The 24,216-nt window shown below is 27.4% G+C and overlaps 1 protein-coding gene across 1 annotated transcript in view; it reads left to right on the top strand.

Annotated features, from left to right (window-relative positions):
* The first annotated feature begins 2,992 nt into the window (after positions 1–2,992).
* Positions 2,993–24,216, top strand: part of Gnpat (dihydroxyacetone phosphate acyltransferase) — a 39,704-nt gene continuing 18,480 nt past the window's right edge. The window contains exons 1-6 of the mRNA XM_016051544.4: positions 2,993–3,741; positions 6,458–6,634; positions 6,877–7,006; positions 8,822–9,025; positions 11,166–11,317; positions 22,198–22,325. Of these exons, the coding sequence (XP_015907030.1) occupies positions 3,565–3,741; positions 6,458–6,634; positions 6,877–7,006; positions 8,822–9,025; positions 11,166–11,317; positions 22,198–22,325 (968 nt within the window). The 5' untranslated portion in view covers positions 2,993–3,564. The remainder of the gene's footprint in view (positions 3,742–6,457; positions 6,635–6,876; positions 7,007–8,821; positions 9,026–11,165; positions 11,318–22,197; positions 22,326–24,216) is intronic.

The following is a 24,216-nucleotide window of genomic DNA, read 5'->3' as shown; positions in this document are numbered from 1 at the left end:
AAAATTAAAACATATAAAGTATTAAAAATATATGAAGTAATCATGTATCACATATCATTTTTAAGTATCACGTATGTCCCCTTTTTCAAAAGTCGCAATTGAAAAATAAGCATAATTTCTTTAAGTAATACATGGAAGTAAAAGTAAAGTTACTAAATCCAATACGTACAGTGTCTTAAAAATATAGTTTTATTTTGAAGAGAACATTTTGTCTGTTAAATTTTTTGATGAGAATGACATGAAATTTATAAATGCATAATATTATGTCATGTAATCCTACGTGATAAAACAATCACGAATGAGATATATTTTTTGGGCCATATTTTAACATTTTAAATTGTAGTCGAATTTTTAAAGAAGTATAAGAAAAATGTCATAAAACGTTTTGCTTAACAAAAAAAATTTTTTTTTTTTTTTTACTATGAATTTGAATTGATCTGGATTTCTGAGATGAAAGATGCAACATTAAAAATAATACTGAAGAAACTGTCTTTAATATTGGTTACAGTAGAGATTATCGTGGTCAAAATAAATATATTTATAAAACCTTAAATTGCAAAGAAAAAAAGAAGAAAAAAAAGTGAGAAATTCAAGAATATTAAAGCAGTTTTAAGTTTAGCTATTTTTCTCATCTTGTTCTGGTTCAACTTATATAGTTTTAAAAATCGAAATTGTTGTGTTTAAAAAGGAAAATAAAAATATTCAGTTGATTGACAGAACTAGTATTCATATTTTGAAGAAATGATAAATTATAATAATTGTGATGGGAATAATTTTTATGCAAATTTTATTTAATGTATTTACATTTTTATTATTTTCAAGCAAAGAAACAGACAATATGAGATATTTTGGTTTTCTTGGATAGCATGATCCATTTTGGTAACCATAAAAACTTCATATAAATGTACACGAAGAAATAAAAAAGACAACACATAGAACTCTTATTTTCCTTCCTCTATCGGCAGTATACTTTTAGTTTCAGCATTAAAATTTAAAAATTAATACTTTTAATCCAGAAAAAATATGTGTTCAAAATACTGAATTATGAAAAGGTTAATTAGCACAAAATAATTACTTTAAAAATCCCATATTATTTTGATAAAAACAAAATAAATAAAATTACATGAAGTAAGCATTAAACACTCATACAATAAATTAAGTTTAACAACTTATCCCATTCGTAAAAAAAATATTTTTATTAGTTTTAATTACTGACTGTAATAAAATCATATGAATTTTTTTATGAAACTTTTGCATTTAAGGTAAATTCTTCATTATTTTAATTAATTAAAATGCAAGTTAATGTTAATTATTTATATTAGGGCATAAATAATCAAAAATTACATTAAATTTTTTTTTTTATTAAATTATATGTAAATTTCCTTATAAACATTAATGTGACATTAAATTTCTGAATGAAAACAAAGTTATAGGAAGGTCATGGAAATTCCAAGTTTTGATTTATAATTTTAAAAATTACATTGATTTTATAAATATAAAATAAGATGTAACTCTGAGCGTTCAAAATAACTTCATGCACAATGAACAGTAAATCTATGAACGAATGTACCATATAAATAAATTTAATATACAAACTATAAAACAATTCTTGAAGTATATAAACTAAAGTGATTTAATACAAACATTTGCTTACCTCCCCAGAATATATTTAATGACTTCTTGCTATCCAACGATGAACTTAATTACAAAAACTTCATAAAAACTTTATTTAAAAAAAATAACAACTAATAATTTAAGTTAAAACAATTAATGAAACAAAAAATAAAAGTAAACAGAATTATTTATATTTAATAAAATTTCCAGTTAATTTAAATAATGAGGGAATAACACTGTGAGCGCTTATACGTAAGAGAAGATTTAGAATAATTGTATGTCAGAGAAATTTTCCTGACAAAACTACCAAAAAAGAAAAAAGAAAAAAATAGAGAATGTCTACAAGAATCTCCCCATACCTAAAAGAAATCCCCCCTAGAAATTCCAGATAATTGCCTGTTTGAGACAATTTATGAATAGGTAAGGGTCTGTTGATATTTGACATTTTAAAAACAGAGGACAAAAGAGCCAAGGGCCATAAATACGATTAAGATAATTTTAAAATGCTAAGACCATTTTCCCATATCCTTTCCCATAAGGCGGCTATTTTTGGGGTATCAAATGACTACGTGTGTGATGTTGATGGAGAATTATCTTTATCAGTGAGAAGAAAAGGAATGGTGGGAAGAGTGTTTTATTGCTTATTGAAGGAAAGGGTGGCAGTGACATTTCTTGTAGTTCTCTAAACACCTGTTTTATTTTTTTATACAGTGCATTTTTTTGCGTGTATTTTACTTTTTACTAATTTTCTTTTAATTATATAATATAATAAGTTGCACTATATAAAAATAAGAAAGAGAAGAAAAAAAATTAAAGTTATGGAAACAAAACAGAAATATTTTCTCAAAATAATGGACCCTGGCTTCCCAATTATTGGGGGCGTCCGGATCCCTCGGACCCCTATGGTTCCGACGCCAGTGTGCTAAACAATAAAAAAATTAAGCTTTATTACATACATTTTACAACAGGCAAACTTTTTCCCCCCCTAATGTTTAGTCCCTTCAAATCATTATTATTCGTACACTTTATAGCAAATTATAAAAGATGTTTTTAATGTACCGATTTTCCAAAAAAAAAAAAAAAAAAAATGAAGGAGCGCCTACGCATTTGATTTTCTTTCTTTCTAAATAACCCCTAATAATGTTAACAGAAAACTTTGCAAAAATTAAAATGAAAGAATCCTACGCATTTCTAAAGGGAATACAATCTTAAGTATAACTTTTAAATGTAAAGTCAAAAGTCAATCTAAAAATTTTTTGTTTAGGGTTGACGAAAGTAAGAAAATGTTATGCATGAAAGAATCAGGTGAAAGATCGATTGTCAAAAGGATATCTTATAGCCAATCAGAATTTTACTTACAAATACGCCAAAAACATATATTGGCGATAGTATGTTCATTAGTATGAATTCGGAGTAGAAATAAAATTATGAATGTTATGTTTTTTCTTCTCAAAGCTTTAAACTATAATTCGAGAAAAAATAACATTTGATATTTCATCCGGATTTGAAAAATTTTGTACATTTTCTTAGTTTATCTTACGGATACGGATCTTTTTCTCTCTAGTGGCGTGACAGGAAGCTCGGAATTACATTTGGCGATTTTTCGTCTTCGTATGACATCCAGTTTCTCTAGTAATGTCAGCAAAATTGAATTAAAAACATCTTAAAGTTGCCGGCTGATGAGATGAGTGGCTGTTTTGAATATTTCTTTTACAATTTGTGTATTAAATGCTGTTTCTTGTGAACAATCGTGTGTTACTCACCAGTTAATTAGTTATTTATTATATCTCAAGCTATTAAAATCAATTATATTATGGAATAAAATGTGTTAACATATACCGCATGGAAGCATTTTCTGTGATGATGATGATTTTGTTTGTACAGTGATATTTCTGTGGTTACCTCTTAATTGAATTTTAATTCAGTTTACTTAACGTAAATTCATCTAAAATGAACAACGATTCGTTTGTGGACATATTAAGTGACCGACGACACAAAACGACCGATATTGGGTGGGCATTAAAACCATGGAATGTTTCGGGATGCCGGTATTCCCTTAAAAGGACTCCTCAAGAAATTAAACAATATGTTCTCTCCTGTGATAGACTAAAAAATGTAATTTCTGAGGTAAGTTTGTACTGTATTTTTAATTTTAAAAAAAAAATCAGCAATCCACAGAAAAGGTGTTAAAAATAGCGACTTGGTGTACTGAAGCTTTGGAAAATTTGTATTTTAAAATGTTCCACATTTGTCTATTAAACGAGCTGTCCAGTTATTACTTATATTTATTTATGTGAAGAAAATTTGTTTTCTTTATTATTACTTGTGGAATAGAAGTTATGGAGAGAGACATCAGATTTCCACACATGAAATTAATCAGTTAGTTAGACTTTTCAAATGCCTAAGGAAAAAAAGTATGATGTTTGCGTTATGCATGTTTTTCTTATAGATCAATATGTACCATTGTTTTTTAAAAAAATAATTTCTACGTGTACTCGTTTTGTACAATTTTTTAGGTGATAATGTATGTAGCAAGCCCTACCTATTGTTTTGTTTGAAAATTATTTAAAATGTTTTACTTTTCCTTGTTTGTTTAATAAATTAGCGGTGATTTTATTAATTTTCATGCATCAGAAGTGTAGTAGATCAACTTTTTTTGTGCTGTTTCTTATTACATTTGTGTCATAAAAGCTATGAAAAATGACAATTTTTAGATTTGAAATTGTGTGTTCAAATACCAAGATATATTTTAAATATAATTATAGTATTGTGATTTTTTATTTTTTAAAAATGAATTTGTATTATAGTCATTAATTAAAAATAATTTCTATAGTATTCATTTCGTTCAGTTTTTAGAGTAGGTATACCTATTATATTTTTGTTGGAAGAATTCCATGGTTACTCCTTACATATATTATAGTGTTGTTCATTGACTTGATTTTATGTATGAGCTTTTTATTTTAAATTAAGCAATTTTTATGCAGAAGAACAAATACTTTTATTTATACTTGAAAAACCTGTTAAATTGTAATAGTCTTTTTAGAATGGGGAATTTAAAATATGGTTACTCTTGTAACTTGAAGAGGACCCGAGACATTTACAAATTTGCTTTAATGATTATATTATCTGAACTGTATAATAAAATCTTTTTCTTAAAACTATTTCAAGAAATTAAGGTCAACTTATTTAATGACATCCCAATAAATGTTTAAATACAGATTGTTTGTGAGGAGAGTGCATTACTTATGTAAATAAGTTTATATTAGGGATGTAACTATATATTCAACCACTGTTTGGTATTTGGCTCTTTAAAAATATTTTTCGTATTAAAGTTTTATTTTTTGAAATAAGAAATTTTTCTTTTTCTCAACTTAACAACTTAGTTTTTTTTAATACCTAGTAGTTTCTTAAATATTTCCAATGGAAATATTTAAGAAATGGATTAAGATTGGAAATTATTCCAATGGAAATATTCCAATGGAAATTTGTTTTTCCCATTTGTATAATAAATTGCTGTCAATATTTTACTTTTTTCTAAGCATTTGTAGTTTTTTCTTCTTCTTAAGTTTATGTAATAAAGGCTATGAAAGTAATAGTTGATTTCTACTTGGAGCATTGATTAGTTGGCAAGGTTTTAGCGATACTATAAAAGATATCCTAAATGTAATTGTAGTGCACATTCTATAAAGTCCCTAGAGTAATATAGTATTGTTCCAGTGATCTTATGGAAAGATGAATTTCTCGATAACAAATTGGATGTTTTGGAAAATAACTTTTATTTTTACAAAAATATAGATGATTTACTTTTTGAAATCTTAGGAGTGTTGAGAATTTTTGATTTAAAATGTTGAGACAATAATGTATTAACTTTTTTCAGGAATAAAAAGCATTTATAGATATTTGGCAATATTCCTTGCTAGTTTCCCATATATTGATATTAGTCTATCAACTCTTCAAAAATGAAAAACTGGGCAAGTTTTTCTAAAATCAATAAAATTTTTTTTCTAGCTTTAATGATCAAATATTTAAAAAATTAGTCGCAAATTTTACTAGATCATTAAAAATTTTATTGTTAAATCTTTTTAAAAACTAAAATCTGATTTTGAAACTTCACTAGATCATTAAAAAAAAACTTTTATTTTTATTTTATAGATTAGATAATTATTTAATAATTAAAATGTCTAGTTTCGTTATATTGTGTATGTTCTCTTTTGGTTTTATTCTTCATTCTAAATCTTCAAACTAGCCATTAAATTTTCCCAGACTATAGGTATGATCCATTTTAGTTTTTTTTCCTCGTTTGGCCTCTTCACACCTTATTTAATTTTTTTCTTAATCTGGTGTAACTAATCATTGATTTCCGTATAGTTAAAGACAATAGAAATGACATGTAAGTATTTTAAAATATCATCCATATTCTAATTATTTGGTGTTAATTACATCTTTTTTGACGCAGAACCATTTCTTTTGCACTCCTCCTAATAGACTTATTCCTTCAACAGACAATTGTTTTGTGTATGTAACCTCCCTCGATTAAATTTTGAAAAAGAGTCAGTTTTATAAATGTGTGGATTTTACAAGTGGGTTGTGAATTAATTGCTACCAGGGTTTTTTCCCCCTCATTATGAAGCTACTTTAATTTTTCTTTTGTTTGAAAGATCTTTCGTCATTGCAGCAATTTAAAAATAAGACTGTCTCAATGTGATTAGATGCACTGAAGATAACTCTGATAATGAAGTCTCAGGAGATTCATTTATTGCTCTAATGTGTTTTATTATCACTTGGCTTGTTTTACTATAAATTAAATAACTGTTTCATCTGAAATTGTTTCAAATAATTTTAGATAAGTAAAGATGGAGAATATACAGAAAAAGAATTGGAAGAAAAAGCTGAAGAAATTCTTGATGAGATGTCACATAACTTTCAGTTTCGAATCATAAGATTTTTTGGATTTGTACTCTCAAAATTTATGAAAAGTGTTTACGGAAAGATATTGGTAGATAAACAAGGCATCAACAAAGTAAATATTTATTTTTAAATTGTTTTAACTATTAGATTAAATAGTGACAATCTGTTCTGTAGTCTTGAGCACAGAACATCACTACAGTTGTACTAAAATGCCAATTGTAGATCTTCTGTATTTTCTGGATTGGAATTATTGAGAGTTTTTAGAAACTCTGATTTAAATTTTTAGTTTAAAATTATAGTTAGTTAAAAAAATTTTTTTTTTGTTGAAACGTTTGGAATTCTGAATTTTTTTAGCTATCTTCTGTGTCATCTCAGTATCCTGTAATTTACTTGCCCACTCATCGAAGTTATTCTGACTTTCTATTGGTCAGCTACATCTGTTTCTACTTCAACCTTCCTGTGCCTGTCATAGCTGCTGGTTTAGGTAATTACATATTTAATATTTTAGTGATTTAATTATCATGATCAGCTCTGCGGCAGAATTTTCTAAAAGCTATCTGCGACAAAACTCTCTAGCACTTTCCTAAGATACTTTTAATAATAACAAACATATATGTAGCTAATTTAAATAACAAAAGCACTGTGTTTAAAAAGAGGAGAAAAAAACTGTAATATTTTTTTAAAATTGAACATGTAATAATTTTTTATTCTAATATTATGGGTGATAATCTTGCAGTTTGTTTAGGGGGGGATGCACAAAGTGTTTCCTTTTTTGCATTTAGTGTTTCCTTTTTTGCATAGTCATCACACTAAAAAAATTTATTAAAAATCATGCAGTCCGTAGTAGTAATTGCCAAGAAAAGGATCGACTAAGAAATCACTCGAATCGCACTCCTCAAATACGTGTTTCGTTTCGAGATTAGGTTGCTGTAATAAATAATATTGTATAAAAAATATCTGATTTAAAAACTGAGAAGAAATCGATAGCAATAACTGCCAAATATTGCCTTAAGAAGTAAATACCCAAATGCACGAGACGAATTTTTCATAATGTTCGAAATAAATCGGTATATTAGAAAACCAGTTGAAAATCAATATCAGTAACTGCCAAAAATACAATCGAAACATTGTATCAATTTACAATACTATCCGCTTAAATTGAACACGTCAAAAAGTGATTGTCTAAATGCATGATTCAAATATTACGTGTAATATTACGTAGAAAAGAAAAGTAAAATTTTTTGCTTTTCAAAAGAAAAAATTTTCTGCAAGAACTCTGTAACGTTCTGCGACAATGTCGCTGCTATTCTGCCACTGGGATGATCAGAGTGATTAATATTTTATGGGGATTCAAGATTTATTGATCCTTTGAGTTATAAGAGTTTGGGGATGATATTTTCTCCTTCTTACATTATTTTTCTATTTGAAAAGATATACCAATGTCGTTCTATTGTTTATAGAAACATGAAAAGCAACTCACTAAAACCTAATGACAGATCTCAAAATGAACAGGTTACCTGTTTGTCCACGACTACTTACAGTTGACTTAGACAACCATTAAGCAATTATCATGGGTCCCCCGGACCAGCAATCTATGTTAAGGGATGTTGCGGTACTTTGGCTTTTTGATTTCCACTTTTATGATTTGGTCATAAAATATTGGACCAGTGACTAAATTTTCTTATTTTTCTACCCCTGCATAGCTAGAATGATTATCATAGGAAGAAGACAGTTTGTTTTTAAATGTGTTTGGAAGGTTAATGATTAAAAAAATAATTTTGTGCTTAACATAGGCTACTTTATATTATTTTACTTGTAATTTGGTTATCGTTTGAAAATTGAACACATGCAAACTGGTTAATCAGTTATTCGCCTTCTGCATTTCCTACTCTTCCTACTTTTCTTCATAACACTGCATGGCAACCTTTGCTGCATTTATGGCGCTATTACACACTCTTTTCATCTAAGCGACCCTTATATATTATGGTGTTACGTATCTAAAGTGACTGTTGATTACGTTTTAATGAGTATTGAATGATGGATGTTGTAAATTATACATGATGAGATTTTATTTACTGCTCTATGTCTTTAGAATTGACTTGTAAACTGATTTATTCTTAGAAGAATTGTCTTTCAATCAATTTTGCATGTTTTTCTGTAGAGTTACCCTATTGTAGAAAAATGGTTATTAGAAAGGAAAAGTCATTTTCAAGTATTTGCCAATTCCCAAAAGCATCATAGGGTTTAGATTTTTATCATTTATTGCATTTCTAATGTCTTTTATCTCCCTTTAATCTAGATTTTCTTGGTCTCAAGTATCTGAGTTTTTTACTCAGAGGAGCTGGTGCATTTTTCATCCGTCGCTCATTTGTAGGAGACAGGCTGTATCGAGAAATTTTTACCTCCTATGTTCAAACCCACATTGAAGGAGCCGAATTTCCTTTAGAGTTCTTTATTGAAGGAACTCGCAGTAGGACTGCCAAGTCCTTAGTGCCAAAATTAGGTAAGGATGATGTTCATTTCAACATTGGTTTCGGATTTTGGCATTTAAATTTCACTTATTTTAATTAGATAATGGTAAAATTACAGAAACTCCAAATATTACTGTCGAAATAATATTTGAGAAAAAATATTTTACTTTTAATTTAATTTATCATTAACATTTTTTAGGTTTCAAAATTTCTGAAAAAGGTTACGAACCTTTAATTGATCACGTGGATGCAATTTTAGAATTTCTTAAACCTAACATAATTACTCAGTTGCACTAATTTTTAGAAATGTTAAATATTTACAGATGTTTTATTCCTAAAACAGCTCAAAATTTATCACCATAAAGCAAATTTTTAGAGGGAAATTAAATAAGCCATCTCAAAAGCCAGAAAAACTTTTAGATTAGAGTGGTGATGATGATAAATCATTTTCTGTTGCAAAACAAGCTCTTGCTGATGCAACACTATTAAAATTTCATAACTTAGTTTTTGAACTGATATATTTGATGTTGCAATTGACAGTTCTTTACTGCAATTCACTGGTGATAATTGGGAACCAATTACTTTATTTTCAACAAAATCAAATAAAACTGAAGAAGCACACTTTTAGCAATACACTTATGTCAAATGCTTGAAGATAGACTTTTTTTAATTTTTAACTCGTCAAAAATCTCTTACCTATTCTTTCAAGCTAGTGCCTGAAAAACTTTCTGAACAAGTGTGTCACCTTGTTTTTATTTCCCAATTTTCAACTGATGTTCACCACATTGATGGTAAAGTAAACATATTTAGCTGACTTCTTATCCAGAATTGAAATAGATAACGTTTCTAAAGAGTTATATTAGATTTTAAACAAATATCTTGTGCTCAACTGAATTGCAACTAATTCCTATCAGTAAGCATTATTTAAAAACACTATTTTTCCCTGGAATATGTAACAGTATATTGTGATTTATCCCCAAACATACCACAATCATTAATTCCTGATTCTTTTCAATCTTAAATTTGACATATTCACAATTCTCACCTAAGAGTTTTATCAACATCTAAATTAATGACAAAACAATATTTTTGGCCAGAAGTTTATAAAAAAAATCTTTTCCGTCATATATAATTGTCAACATTCCAAAGTACTAAATCTTTCATAGGCACTTTTGCTCTGCCAGGTGAGGTGCGCGAGGTTTGTATACATTCATAATGATTTAACCAGCCTGATCTGTAGTTCATAATTATTGCATGCTTGTTTTAATCAGATGGCCAGAAGCAGAAACAAAAGCACTATATTCATAATTGGGTTGTTCATCTCGGCCCTCCTGTGACCTACAGATGGCAAAAATTTTGTCATGTTGAACTGAGGAAGCAGCCACAAATTATACTAAAGTGTATCTTGTCTATTCTTCTGGATATGTTTTTGGAATTTTATGACTCTCGAATAATATTGTATTAAATAAAACACTGAAATTTTCTTATAAAACTTTATAATGGGATTGGGGGGGGGGGGCTTATTAACTATTTTTAAGGTGAAGAAATCAAATCTGGTATCATAGAAATAAGTTGACTCAAAGTTTAAATTGTTCTTTTTATTCAGTTTTTTTTAAAAATGATTTCAATCCAGCTGACAATTCAAATTGCATAAAAATTTTAAAAATAATAAACTGTAAACTATTTTTTTTAACGTTTAGTTTCATTCAAAACTAGTGAAATACTTTAATTAAAATATTAAACCAAGTTCCAGTTTTCAAAATAATAATAAATCTTGGGATTAGCTATTAATAAGAAATTATTCCAAATAAGTTTTTAAACAACTAGAGAAGAATGTTACAATTTAAAGTGGATTAACTCCAAATGTTTAATAAAGACTATATCTATTCTGAAAGACTATTCAATTAATATTTTATTTAATATAATAGTTTCTTTAAATTGTAATTTTTACTATAGTTTGATTCTTAATTTTGCAGACCTGTTTCCGAAGTTTTGATACCTTTCAAAATTCAGCCTTTTTCCAAAACTGCTATGCAATAATAAAACCATTTTGTATTTTATGTTTGGTTGAACCAATTAATTCAGAACTAAGTTGTTTTTTAATCTGCTCTAAAATTTTGTGTTAGAATGTTGAAATCCTTGAATAATGAATTTTTGCTTTTTTTTCCCAAGGAATGCTGCAAACTATTTTAGAGCTTTATTTTTCCTCTAAAGTACCTGATATCACTATTGTACCTATCAGCATCACATATGATAGAACACTGGAAGAAAATCTTTATGCATACGAGTTGCTTGGAGTTCCAAAACCAAAAGAATCTACTAAGGTATCTAAATTCAAATTTATTTCTTTGTTTAGTTTCAAATTGAAGAAAATAATCAAATTTAACATTAATTATTTTTCAGAAAATATTCTGGAAATAAAATCTATAGTCCTACTTACATTAACTTTTGAGATCTAAATTATATTAATAAAATTTTTTATACAAAACCATAGTTTAAATTAAATGTTTGTTTATAAGGGAAAAAAATCCTTTAAATGACTTAATTTTCCATTACAGTGACCTCACTTATACACCACCCCTTTTACATTTATAGGACGGTTTTCAAAGGTCCCTGCTCATTATATAAGAAAATAATGATAATTATCATTTGTTTTTTCTTCGCTCTGAAAATAAATAATTCAATTATGCGTCTGCATTTTTCTTAGAATAGCCACAAATTTTTTTTTCTTTAAATAAAAAAAAAAACTCACATTTTGTTTTAGAAAAAAGTTTTTAAGTTAAAAATTTTCACAAATAAACAGTCTCGTTACAAATAAAATGAAATATGTTGCTGAATCCAATGGAATAGTAGTTCATTTTTCTTCCACTTGCAACTTTTTCACCTTTGTTGTTTCTAGGAAGGCATTTTTTCTACTATTTAGTATAGGATGTTATCTGTTACACCCCCCACATTGAAAACCCATTCATCTTCAGGGAAATAATCTTTGCTCAAGCTGAGCTGTTAACTTTACTCCCATGCTGTTATCTAACAAAAGGACACTTGGAATACTGTGGTTGCAGTCAGATAGTATAAATAAAAAGTGATCTGTTGAATGTCCCTAGTAATCAAGCAACCTATTGTGCAGCATGTTATGTCACCAAGAATTTCTTTACACTTTAAAAATTGTATCATTTCTCCCTTACCACCAAAAAACATTTAGTTTTTGGTTAAGTTTTAGCGATAACAAAGATGATGATGTGCCTAACGGTGTTTATTTTTGGTTTCCTTTTTTTAAAAGCCCTTAAAGGTGCTTTTAAAAAGTGCTTAATTTTTCCTTTTCCAAAGTGAGATTTTTTCTTAACCATGTTAATTTTCATTACAAATTATGCAGAAAGACATTGTTCTATTCAACGTTTTCACTAATTCAAGCCCAATTTTTTTTTGGATAACCGTCGGTTTGTGGCGTATGAAAACACCATCGTTTTACATGTTTGATGAAATACTTGTGGATCCGCATGTGTGTATACTGAGCTGGATTCAGTGGGAAGGATTTTTGGCTTCTCGCTCGTAACTCTGTTGCATTTTGCAGGAGATTTTTAGTTTTAGGCTTCATTTTCCATCTTCTGAAATTGAACTGAAAAATCTCTCGAATTTTCGCTGAGTACAGGGACCCACCAAACATTGCTAACTTTTTTCTCTAATAATGATAGAAAATTTTATTTCTCTTGTTAATTTTATCATTGGTGACTCACCAGTTTTCGTCACCGGCAAGCTAATGGCCTTCTCGAGATATTCTATTTATAGATTGGTACCCTAATCTTTGAACTTGACTTGGGGATCATTCACTTAATATGTATTTTTATGTGGGTCCCAAAGCAGTCAAGAATCCCAAAGCTTCATCACCTCAAAATTTCCATCACCCTTTTATTCATGAAGATTAAGAATTAATTCAGAATTTTAAGCGTAATATTTTTACTGTAATATTATTATACTGTATTATAATTATTATACTATTACTATTAATTATTTACTATAATATTACTACATATGTAATATATACTATTAATTTTTACTATGCACTATACCACCAATTGCATAAAAATTTTGTAAACTTTTATTGTACTTTATTCTTTTTTTTTTGCTTATTACTTTTTATCAATTATTATATTATTACTTTTAAAATTTTCAGTATTAAGTTGTTTTACGAGAACTCAATAATATTTAGAGCCGAAATTTTAAAAAAGTATGAAGTGAGGTTCTTTTAATATTTTAAATGCAGCAAAAATTATGTTTAGTTATATGAAAAAATTCCAAGTTTGTCATTCAAAAAAACTTTAATTCATCTCTTAATGATTTTATTTAAAAACAATTGATACAAAAATTCAATTATCTCAAATTTCTTAAATATTAAGAATGCTGGGAAAAAATGTTGAGCTTCATTACTCATTGTATTTGCATTTCAAAATTATTAAAAAATTTTTTTTTAACATTTCATTAAAGAAATTTAAATACTGAACCAAGTAACTAAGTTTTTTATGTTTAATGTTTGTTATAATTACTTATATGCTGGTTGGCAGAATATGTCTAATAATGTTGATGAATGATGTTTTGAGGGCAATTCAGGGGGCCAAAGAAAAATTTTCGGTCTAAAAAAATCCTAGAATTTTTTTTATTATTGAAAAATGAATCGCTTTGCAAATTTTTCCTTGTTAAAAAAGCATTAATTGTAAATTTGTGTATTTAGTTTAAATTCCTTAAGTTTGTGAGTGGGATCTTGTTTGTGAGTGGGATATTTTTATTTCTAACAATTTTTAACAAATGTTAGTTTATTCAAGAATTCTGTTAAATCGAACAATTTATTTTCTTATATAAACTTCACTTTCCAAAAAAATTTTAAAAAATTTATTGTACTAATAGAAAATTTTTAAAAGTTTTGGCAAGATTTCGATCAAAGAAAAAAAAAAAAACTTTGTTCTGAGGAAATATTAGGGATTGAGAATTTTCTGCCCTCCTGCTTATATGTACAGGAATATTTCCAATAAATCATAAATATAATATATTCCCTGATAAGTAAACTAATTATAATTTATTAAAAATATAAATGTTAATAATAATTTTTAAATTAATCAATTCAACCATCAATAATTAGTACAGTTATTGCAATAAATTTCCTAATTACATGTTATTTTATTATCTTATAATAGTTTAGTAGGTCAACATTCTAGTTTATACAGCTGATCATCAATCCGAAGAAAATGAAATGAACTTGGAGTACGGGGGGCTTCAAAACTATTTTTTTTTATCCCTTGCTTTGGAAAAAAGAGGAGTTAAAATGAAGTAAATTAAAACTGATTTTACATATAAAGAATAGGATGATTGTTAAAAGTTTTTTTTTATAAGATAATTGTTTTTGTATTTTTACTTTTAATAATTACGCAAATTGGATAAATTGCAATTTGCCGCATTTTTATTTATAATTATTTAATATTTTCTACACCAAAATTTGTGTTTTTGACAGTAATTTTCTAAACAAAAAGAGTTTTAAGTTAAAATATTTCAAGAACATAATTGATGAAACACTTGTAATTTTTCATGTATGTTAATTTAAAAGTATTTTATATTTATAATAGCTAACAATTATACTTACACCAAAATTTTGGGCTTTTGACGATTGTCAAAAACTATGTCAAAAGTTTTTTTTTTTACATGCAAGTTAAAACCTTGATTTATAACTGTCAATTGATAAAAACTTTCAACCCTGCATAATTTTAATTTTTTAAAGTGCTTAAAAATGTTTTTAAGTGCTTGAAAATTGGTTGAAAGGTGCATATTTTTTATTGTAAAATATGGGTACACACCCTGTTACAATTTTTTTCTTTGTATAGCTATAATAAATACCAAACATTATAAATGTTAACATTTATTCTTTAAAAATAATTTTATTCACACTCTCATTGCAATTTATGTAACGTTTTAGAACTTTGAATGATTTTTCACTTGTGCGTCTCTTTCACTTAAGCGCTTTGTTCCCTTAGACCAGTGGTTCCCAAACTTTTTTGACCCATGGACCCCTTTTTATAGTCAAAACTTGCCCACGGACCCCTAGTGAAAAACTGCATAAATGTACGGTATAAAAATTACAAATTAAAAAAAAAAAAAAACATTTTGTTGAAGAACTATTTATTGAAATTATATCTTTTGTTTAAAATAAAAAAAAAATTAATCACTTGCATGAACTTGATGAGATTTTAAGAGTGTATTTATATCCGGCTCAATGTTTGTGAGCACTAATTTCTAATCATTTATTTATTATTATTTTTTTTGTGATCAGGTTCATTACGGCATTGAAACAGAGAGAACAATATCCTCTTCCCAAGCTTTGTTTATACAGAAAAAGTTTTGCAACAAACGCAGTTTTACGATTTTAGTTTTGATTAAATTTAATTGTTCATCCTTTAGTTTCAAATTAGTTTCGTTATGTTTGGCAAATGTACTGAAAATACATTTGCTGCAGCTTGTTTTAAGTTAGCCAGAAAACCTCGGTATCTTCCTACCATTGCCGGAGCACCGTCAGTAGCTACAGAAATGATATTAGTCAAGGGTATAGCTTTTGATTCAGTCAATAGCGTTTCACCTTTCGTATCGCTTTCCAAACATTTAGCAAATAACAATTCTTGGTAAAAATTTTATTCTTTTACAAATCTTACATAAGCTAAAAGTAAAAGCTTCGTTTCCTGGATAAGTGGACTCCTAAAATTCAGATATTTTTAAGTACTCACATGAAGAATTTTCTAGGCACTGAGATATTTTGTCAATCCTTCTTTGTACATTATTATTACTCCATGGAATTCTTTTTACAATGTTGAAATTTGGTTTGTGCAACCCGGTGAGTATTATCTCACTTACAGCTAGTAAAATAAGTTCTTCAATAGTGTGAGGCTTTTCGGACTTTGCAATCATGTAATATATAGAAACATGCGAAACTATGAGAAACATGGAATCCATCGTCACCTCGCTTAGATGTTGTCCCTATAAGTTGTTGCAGTGACAGTGTTTTCGGATATTTTTCTTTGACTATTTGAAAAATAGTTACATCTTTATCTTTTTTGTCACTATGGATTTTAATCAATTGTTCGTTAAGCTTGGAATGTTTAATTGAATCACTTGTTACAGTTTTATTACATAGAAGACACATAGGTAAAGTACTATTTCCTGGTGAGGAAATAAAGACCTACTTCAAATATTCGACACTGTATTTTCGGCGTTTTTTATTAAACTCATTCATACTGTTATCTTTTAAAAAGGGAACAAAAGGTATGAGAAAATTTGTAAATCAACTGTTTAATTTGTAACAAACCACTGTTAATAATTTTAAGCACCCACCTTTATTTATAGTTTACTTAGAACGCAAAAATTGCTACGATTTTATTTATCTTAATTTCCATAATAATAAAAACCAATCACAATTTTATTATTTTATATTAAACCTCATGCGGACCCCCTGACATTATTCAGGGACCCCTAAATCAGTTTTTATTTTTCAAGGACCCCCTGAATGGTACCACGGACCCCTGAGGCTCCATATGGACCACTTTGGGAAACACTGCCTTAGACCGATGAATAAGTGATAATTCACTATTCAAAATTTTCCATACAAATCTTTATAATCTTGAGTTTAATTGCTAATGTGAGTCTGTGTTCTTTAAATAAATCTATGTGATGTGTAGTTTTTAATGTTTACATATTGTTCTTTTGTAAAATATATTTGTAAAATAAATTATTGTGAGTAAATTTAAAGGTCATATGGTCTCTAAAATTTAAAATATAACAGACTACTGTGTATTCCATGTTATGCTAGTTTTTAAAATTATTTAAAAAATGCAACAAAAAGAACAAATTATAATTGAAAGTTACTATGTTTTTTAGTCTTATTAAATATTACATTATGTATACTACAGTCCTTGGCGAACAAAAAACAAGGGGCGCGCTCAAATGATCAGAAAGTCGGGTCCACAATCGTGGTTGCCGGGAGAAAAGTGTTGCACCAAGCAGACTCCTCAATTCTGCTTTTAACATGTAAAGTCTATGGCGGGCTTGTCATACTTTGAATCGATTTTTCTTGTTCAAGAATCAGATTGATCAATTAAAAAAAAAATACTAATAATTTTTTCAATCTTTCCTATCCACGAAAATGTAGGTTAATTTTTTTAATCTTTGTTACTTTTTGTAATATTGCCTTTGAAACACAAGTCACTTTCTACCTTTGAGTAAGGGAGGAAGGCAACTTCCACCCCCAAGTTCACTAATCTTCTCGGTGGGAGGTCTTGCTCCCTTTTGAAAATCTTTTTCTCTCTCTGTCCTTCTGAAGAACTGATATGGGGAACGCTTTAAAAACCGATAGCTTTCTTTTTAGTTATAAGCTTGAAATTTATTATGAAAATTATATTTGCTGATAATTCGTTCATTCTATATACATTTTATTTATTTAGTAGTAATAATTTTCTTGTTTTTATTCATTTTGAGAATGGAATTTATTTTTTAAATACATGATTCCCCTTTTTTTAAACTTTGTTTCTTGTTTTTTAGAGATGTTTCAGAATTAAAAAAATTAGCTGCTGAATAAAGTGAGATTAATTAAAATCGAATAAATGACGTAAAGATCTTCCAATATACTATAAAGCATCACAAAACTGCAGTTTTCCTTTTTTTTTAAAAAAAATATATCGTACACTCATTTGTAGGTTTAAAAAAACATTTACATTAAAAAAATTTAAAAGGTTCCAATTTTTTCATTCCGTAAATAGTTTTAATTACTCCAATAGCTGGGATAGTATGTTTTTTCACGGTAAGGAAAAAAAATAGCTAGTACACAAGACCACGCATCATCCAAACATGAACAAGCACTTAACCCTGTTTTTAGGACTTTAATGTAAATACACAAGAACACTAAAGTATTATGAAATTTTCATTTTAATCAGCAAATGAAGAAAAATATGAAAATACACGCATGTATTGTAAAATTCTTTAAAAAAAAAAGGGAAGTAAAAGAACATTAGTGGTCATAATTAATATTCACGAGAGAAAAATACAAACGGTATCAAAATATAATGAATCGATGCTTAGGAACGCAACACTGAAAATATTGAAACCAGTTTGATTGCCAGATGAAATAGAAAGAATGAGAAATGTGATTATTATAAACACCACGAAATTTCATCACGATAAATTAAAAAATAAAAATAAGCTGTAATACTTAGAGTTAAGCTACTCTTTGTTACTTCAGACAGTCAAACTGGTTTTGATGTTTTCAGACCTGATTCCTTAGTTGATTCCCTGATCTGTAGTTCCTAATTAATACACTTTTTAAAACTTTTTTTCGCAATATTCTAAAAATATATATTAAGAGTAGTAATTATGCAATATCTTATGTATTTAATAACGAGAAATTTTTCGAATTTATATTAAAAGTGTATAATGTAATTTTTATTCATAACTTTTTGCTAGAACAAAGTATGTAATCAATGTGTTATTTTAATTTCTCTTCCCTGACCCTCTTTTGCCATTCATGGAGAAGAGTTTTAGTAGAAATTTCTATACTGCTAACTTTAATTAGTGTAATTATAGTTAATTAAAATATAAGAAAACTAACCGCCATTAGCATTACATAAAGAGGAAAAACACGAAAACCTCCCAGGGTTAGCCAGCATGCCATCTATATGAATATATCTCCTAGATAACCATAATTTTCTGTATTTTTGTATTTGATAAAATTTTGTAAAGTAAACTTGTCTCAATCTGTTGTTATGTTGAAAGTTTTAATCAAAACCAATAAATGCCTTTTCTTTCAAAAATTTCGTTATCGTACTTTTTATAAATTAATTTCGATTATTTTTATAAATCTTTATATTAATTACAGTGAGCAGTCTCACAAATCTATGTACTAAAATGTAAAATAACATAGAATTGTTTTATTTTGTTGTTTTTAATGATCCATCGAAATGATCTATTAGGAAAATAAATTTAAACTGTCACTTCAGCTTATTAGTCGAAAATGTTATAATTTATTTTTACGACAGAAATAATGATATTTTTTTATGAATCCTCAAAACTGAAATGAAAGAGTTACATCAATTTTCTTATAATATTACTTCTACGTTTAGAAAATTATAAAGCTTATCAAAGATAGTTTTTAAGGAATTTCTTAGAAATAAGTTATACTTTTGTAAGTTATTTATTTGTCCTTTTATTTACGACATTTACAAATAAAATGCGTTCATTACCCACTTTTACCATTATTCTTTGTTATTAGGGTTATAATAATTTAATTAAAAATGAAGTTCCTTTATTATATAAAGTAATCACAAGATATTACTTGATAAAAATTATTTGATAAAATATAAATACCTTTTAACAAGCAAAAGCTGATAAATAAAATATATTCACTTTTTAATAAGTTATATTTTCCTTTATTCCTTTAAAATAAACTTCATATAAAACTGCGCTCTCAAAATATGCAGTTTAATAAATTTATACTAAATAACTGCTTTAGATCAATAAGGAATTTCTTTTGTATTATTGTTAAATAATATCTCTGGCGATAAGTTTTTAAAGTAACTATAACTGAGAAGAAATAATGTAAGTAAAAATGATGATAATGAGTTTGTGGGTGAAGTTTTAAATGTATCCGAACTAAATTATTTGAATAAGTTAAGTGATATAATCGGAAACTAGATCTGTCTTAATATGATTTAAAATTTTGTGATAATTAAATCGAATAATTTTCAATTTGTTTGTGACAAATAACCCCGGTGTTTATTTTTTAAGATCGAATCATAATTCCAGTTCGGAGTTATTTATACAATAATAATTGTAGTTAGCAAAAGTAATAATTAAAATGAAGTGAGTTTTTAGTGAAGGTTAATTTAGTTCATTCAAATTGCGAAATTCAAATATTTAAGTCTAAATCAAATTTACATAGTAAGCAACCATATTTGCTTAAACAATGGATTAAATGTTAACATAGTTTTTTAAAGTGGTAGAATTTAATTAGTTTCAAAACGGTGTAACAATCTTTAAAAAAATTAATTAAAATTAAAAAAAGATAGTGAAAAATATTTGTATTTGAATTGTAATTGAAAGAAGAAAATTAAATACGTAATAAAAAAATAAAATCTTGAACTCAAGGTTTTACTTTAACATAAAAAGTTTCAAAAATTAGCAAATCAATTTTAAAAAAATTAACAAACTTTATTTGATCTATAGAGAAAATATAAATTTATTTTTAATGTAGTTACTTTATATGAATTACTTTCATATGACTACATAGTAAAATTTTATAAATTTAAATACTCTGGTTATTATTAGTTCTCTAAATAATCAAATCAAAATAATAAACAATTCAAGATATAATTAGAAAAAGTGCATGTTAAATAAAATGATAAAACTATTTTGAAAATAAATAAAGTCGTTTTAGAGTTAAAAAAAATATTTTTTAAGTTTTTCTTAGAAAGAGAAAAAGCATAATATAAGATGAAGAGTGAGTTTCTTCTGATATCTTTTGAAAGCTAGTTGACCCCCGCAGGTTGCAATCCCCCTTCTGTGACAGTGATTAGTTTCGGGTTATTTAACACACGCACCCCCACAAAAAATGTAGGGGAGACAGTGGAACGGGTTTTGGAGGTGCAATATATTTCGTCCCTTTTCGAACCTATCCTTACTGAAGGTTAGAATTGAAATGAAAAGGCCTCCTTAGGTATTCTTTGGCCAAGCTACAGTCAAAATCATAAATAGGAATGAAGTGCTTTTTTGAATTTTATTTTTCAATTTATTTATTTTTTTCTACTGTCAGCGTAAACAAATTTTCATTGTATTTGTTGATGATTTCGAAATACAATACTTATAGGAAAGAAGCATTGAAAAATATTCAAAATTCATTTAAAATATTCTGAATTTTACATGGATTAAATCATTAGTACTAAAACAAAGCTCTACTTCACTATTTCATAAGTAGCACATTTTTAGACCTGATAAACCCATTATTTTGAAATATTTTTTATTTATGTCCTATATTTTTTATGCTCCTTTAAGTTAAAATTTGTATTTGTTCAATTTAAAAAAAAAATACATAATTTTAAGTGGATTGAAAAAAAGCAATTGCAAATTGAATGCTGCTAAGTAATGATACAGTAGGGAACTGATTATCCGGAACGATCGGGACCATCGCTATTCCGGATAACTGATTTTTCCGGTTTTTTGAATCGCTACAAAAAGCCGTTTTTTTTATTGTTAAACCCAACTAAAAAAAATTTTTTTTTAGAAATAATCTTAAAAATAAGAAAAAACGATGGAGTAATGCACTAATGATTATTTCCAAAATGATGGTAAGGTAAACATCTTTAAAAAAAGAACGAAAAATCCTAAAATCTAATGAGGAAAAAATTTTTTTTTTAAAAAATGGCGGGAAAATTTATCGAATTTTGTTCCGGCTTTTTGGTTTTCTGATTTCCGGATAACGGGTTCTGTACTGTAATAAAAAATGCTGAAGTATAACATTTGTCATGCATACTAACAAACAAAACGAATTACATGCATTAATATAACACATGCATTAATTAAGCATTTTAATATAAAATTTTTGTTCGCAGCTTAACACTTAAGTTAAATTGTTAAGTTGCATGCATTTAATTGAAATGTAAAGTAATGTGTAAGCATATTCAAAATCTTCAAATAATATTTTTTATCATGTTAAGGGAAGGTAGGTATTTTTAAATTGTTTATTGTTCAATTGTTTATAGAAATTAAACAATTTTGCACTTGAGTACTGAATATCTCTATAAATACTAGTGCTAATGCAAATCAATACTTTTGCATTTTAATTAGATATACATACTTTAAATTTTATTTTAAAGAAATTAAGAATAGGAGAAGTGAAGATAATTTGTTTAAGTGTATTTCAAAATATGTAACACAATGAAAACTTTCTAAACTTACATTAAAGGTACTAATTTAACCTGCTTAACTCGTCACCTCACTGTAATGTATCTTTATTTGAGAGCAAATGTATCCTATCCAAAGAAAACAATGTTTTCAACCTGAAGACTATTGTTTCATTGATGGCATTGGGATATAGGGTAGTAAATTTTTTAATTAGAATCTTTCAATTGTAAATGTTTTAACACATCCATCTGAATCATGTAGCTGAATGTTTTTTTTTTTTTTGTAGGGTTTAATTAAAGCCAGAAAAGTGATGTCTGATTATTTTGGAAATGTTTATGTGAAGTTTGGGGATCCTCTATCCCTCAGAGAGCACTTTTCTCTCTATGACAGAAGTATTCATAACCTCCATCCAAGGTATGCCTTCTTATTAGTTAAGTAGTTACACAGAAGAGCAGTTGCAATCTTGTTTACCACATCATAAGGAACTGCAATAGGTGTGCACTTTTATTTATCAAAATTATCTTTTAAAGTTCATTTTATATTTTGCGATAATTATTGTTGGAAATGACCCAGAAACAGCTGCTTTGTCATAGTTGATTGCCAAATAATGAAATTACAATAAAGTAGATATTCCAAGGTCCATTGGAATGCGATTTTCTACACAAATAATTACAAGAAAACATGAGATAAACAAAAGTAACGTTTCAAATGTAAACAGCCACTGTTTTTTTATTGGCATTTTTCCATCCTTATGATGTGTTCTACTTCCCGTCAAAGTTTGTAACTGATGTACTGAATCACCCTGTATATGTTTTTTATAAAATGTTCACTAAATATTAATACAGTCGGACCTCTATTTAACGAAGTCGCTAAATCCTGATAATAAGTTTGTTAAATGGAAAATTCATTAAATGGAAAATTACCTTTTGAAATGCTAAAACAGCACAAAACAAGTTTTAAATTCATAAACACTAGACATAATTAAAATAGCAATTGATACACATTTATCTTGTACACTAGTATCTACTGTTTATTTTATATTTCTTAACCATAAAAGAAATCAGCATGGAAAGTAAGAATAGAGCAAAACATTATCCAGTGTTACACTTTCATGCCACATACATTTTCAACTAAAAAAAGATAAATTAATGTATAAAATTATAGCTGCTTTTATATAAAAGTAATTTTAAACGTATATTACCACATACGTTCTTAAGTTTAATTGCTACTGATAAAATCCATTAATTTTGTCTGAGTTTTTCGTTTGAAATGCAAACAAAAAGGAAAGGGGTGTTACTGCTTTCTCTAAAAGTTAAGTGGCTTTGAAAATCAATTCAAGGTTATTTCCTCCATAAAATGCATTAACAAGTTTGAAATGTTCTGAAATATTTTGGGAAATAGGGAAAGTGAATCTCGAAGTAAAGTTTGTTAAGCAGAAAATTCACTTCACTGTTTGGAAGTTATTTTACAAAGAAATTTCCAAAATGTTCTTGGTTCCTCGAAAAAAATTGCAAAATAGAGAAATTCGCAAAAGGGAAGTTCATTAAATAGTGGTCCGACTGTATTTGTTATAAAATATAGCTTAATTATTTGAGTTTGTTATAAAGTAGAAATTAAATACTTAAATTTACTACTCGTTATTCATCTGGGCCCGTGCTAAGCATCTGCCACCTCGCCGATGGCAATAAAATCGAATAATAATGTGTTTTGAAGAAAGTATTGGTGTAAATGAATTTTTCTAAACATATCAGCATTTTTTATTCGGTTACAGTAATTTTCGACAGATGAGCCGCATAATCAATTAGAATTGGATTCAAATAATATAAGTCTGAGAAAACTGCCGTAAAGGAATTTTCTCTGGTAAAAAAAATAATTACAAATTTTTAAGATTTGCATTTGGCGAAAACTTCAGATATTTGGGTAATTTACTGGCTAATAATTTGAAATCCTAAGCGTGGGCCCTGATTAATGATGTATTAAAATGTTGTATAGTTTAAACTACAGGGATGTGATTCTTTCGCTGATTTCCGCTTTTTTTCAGATTTTTTCAGCTAATTTCCGCGGAATATTTTTTTTGAACAAGTTAAAATATTTTATGAAGAATTTCATTTTCAGCGGAGTGAAAGTATTGAAGTCCTCATTCCTCCCTCTGAAGTTTCTCTAAAAATCATTTCCTTGGGATAAAACTGACCTTTATACAGGGATGAGATTTTTTCGCTTTTACCTCTCGAATTTCAGCCTTTTTATCAATAATTCCAATTCTCTAAAAGTTTGGTTTTTTTTTAATAAATATCCCGCTTTTTTT

This window comes from Parasteatoda tepidariorum, chromosome 9 (genome assembly GCF_982258835.1).
Source record: "Parasteatoda tepidariorum strain Cologne lab strain chromosome 9, Ptep-v5.0, whole genome shotgun sequence".
NCBI lineage: Eukaryota > Metazoa > Arthropoda > Arachnida > Araneae > Theridiidae > Parasteatoda > Parasteatoda tepidariorum.
Note: the sequence above shows the minus strand (reverse complement) of the source record. Positions and strands in the feature narration are given on the sequence as shown.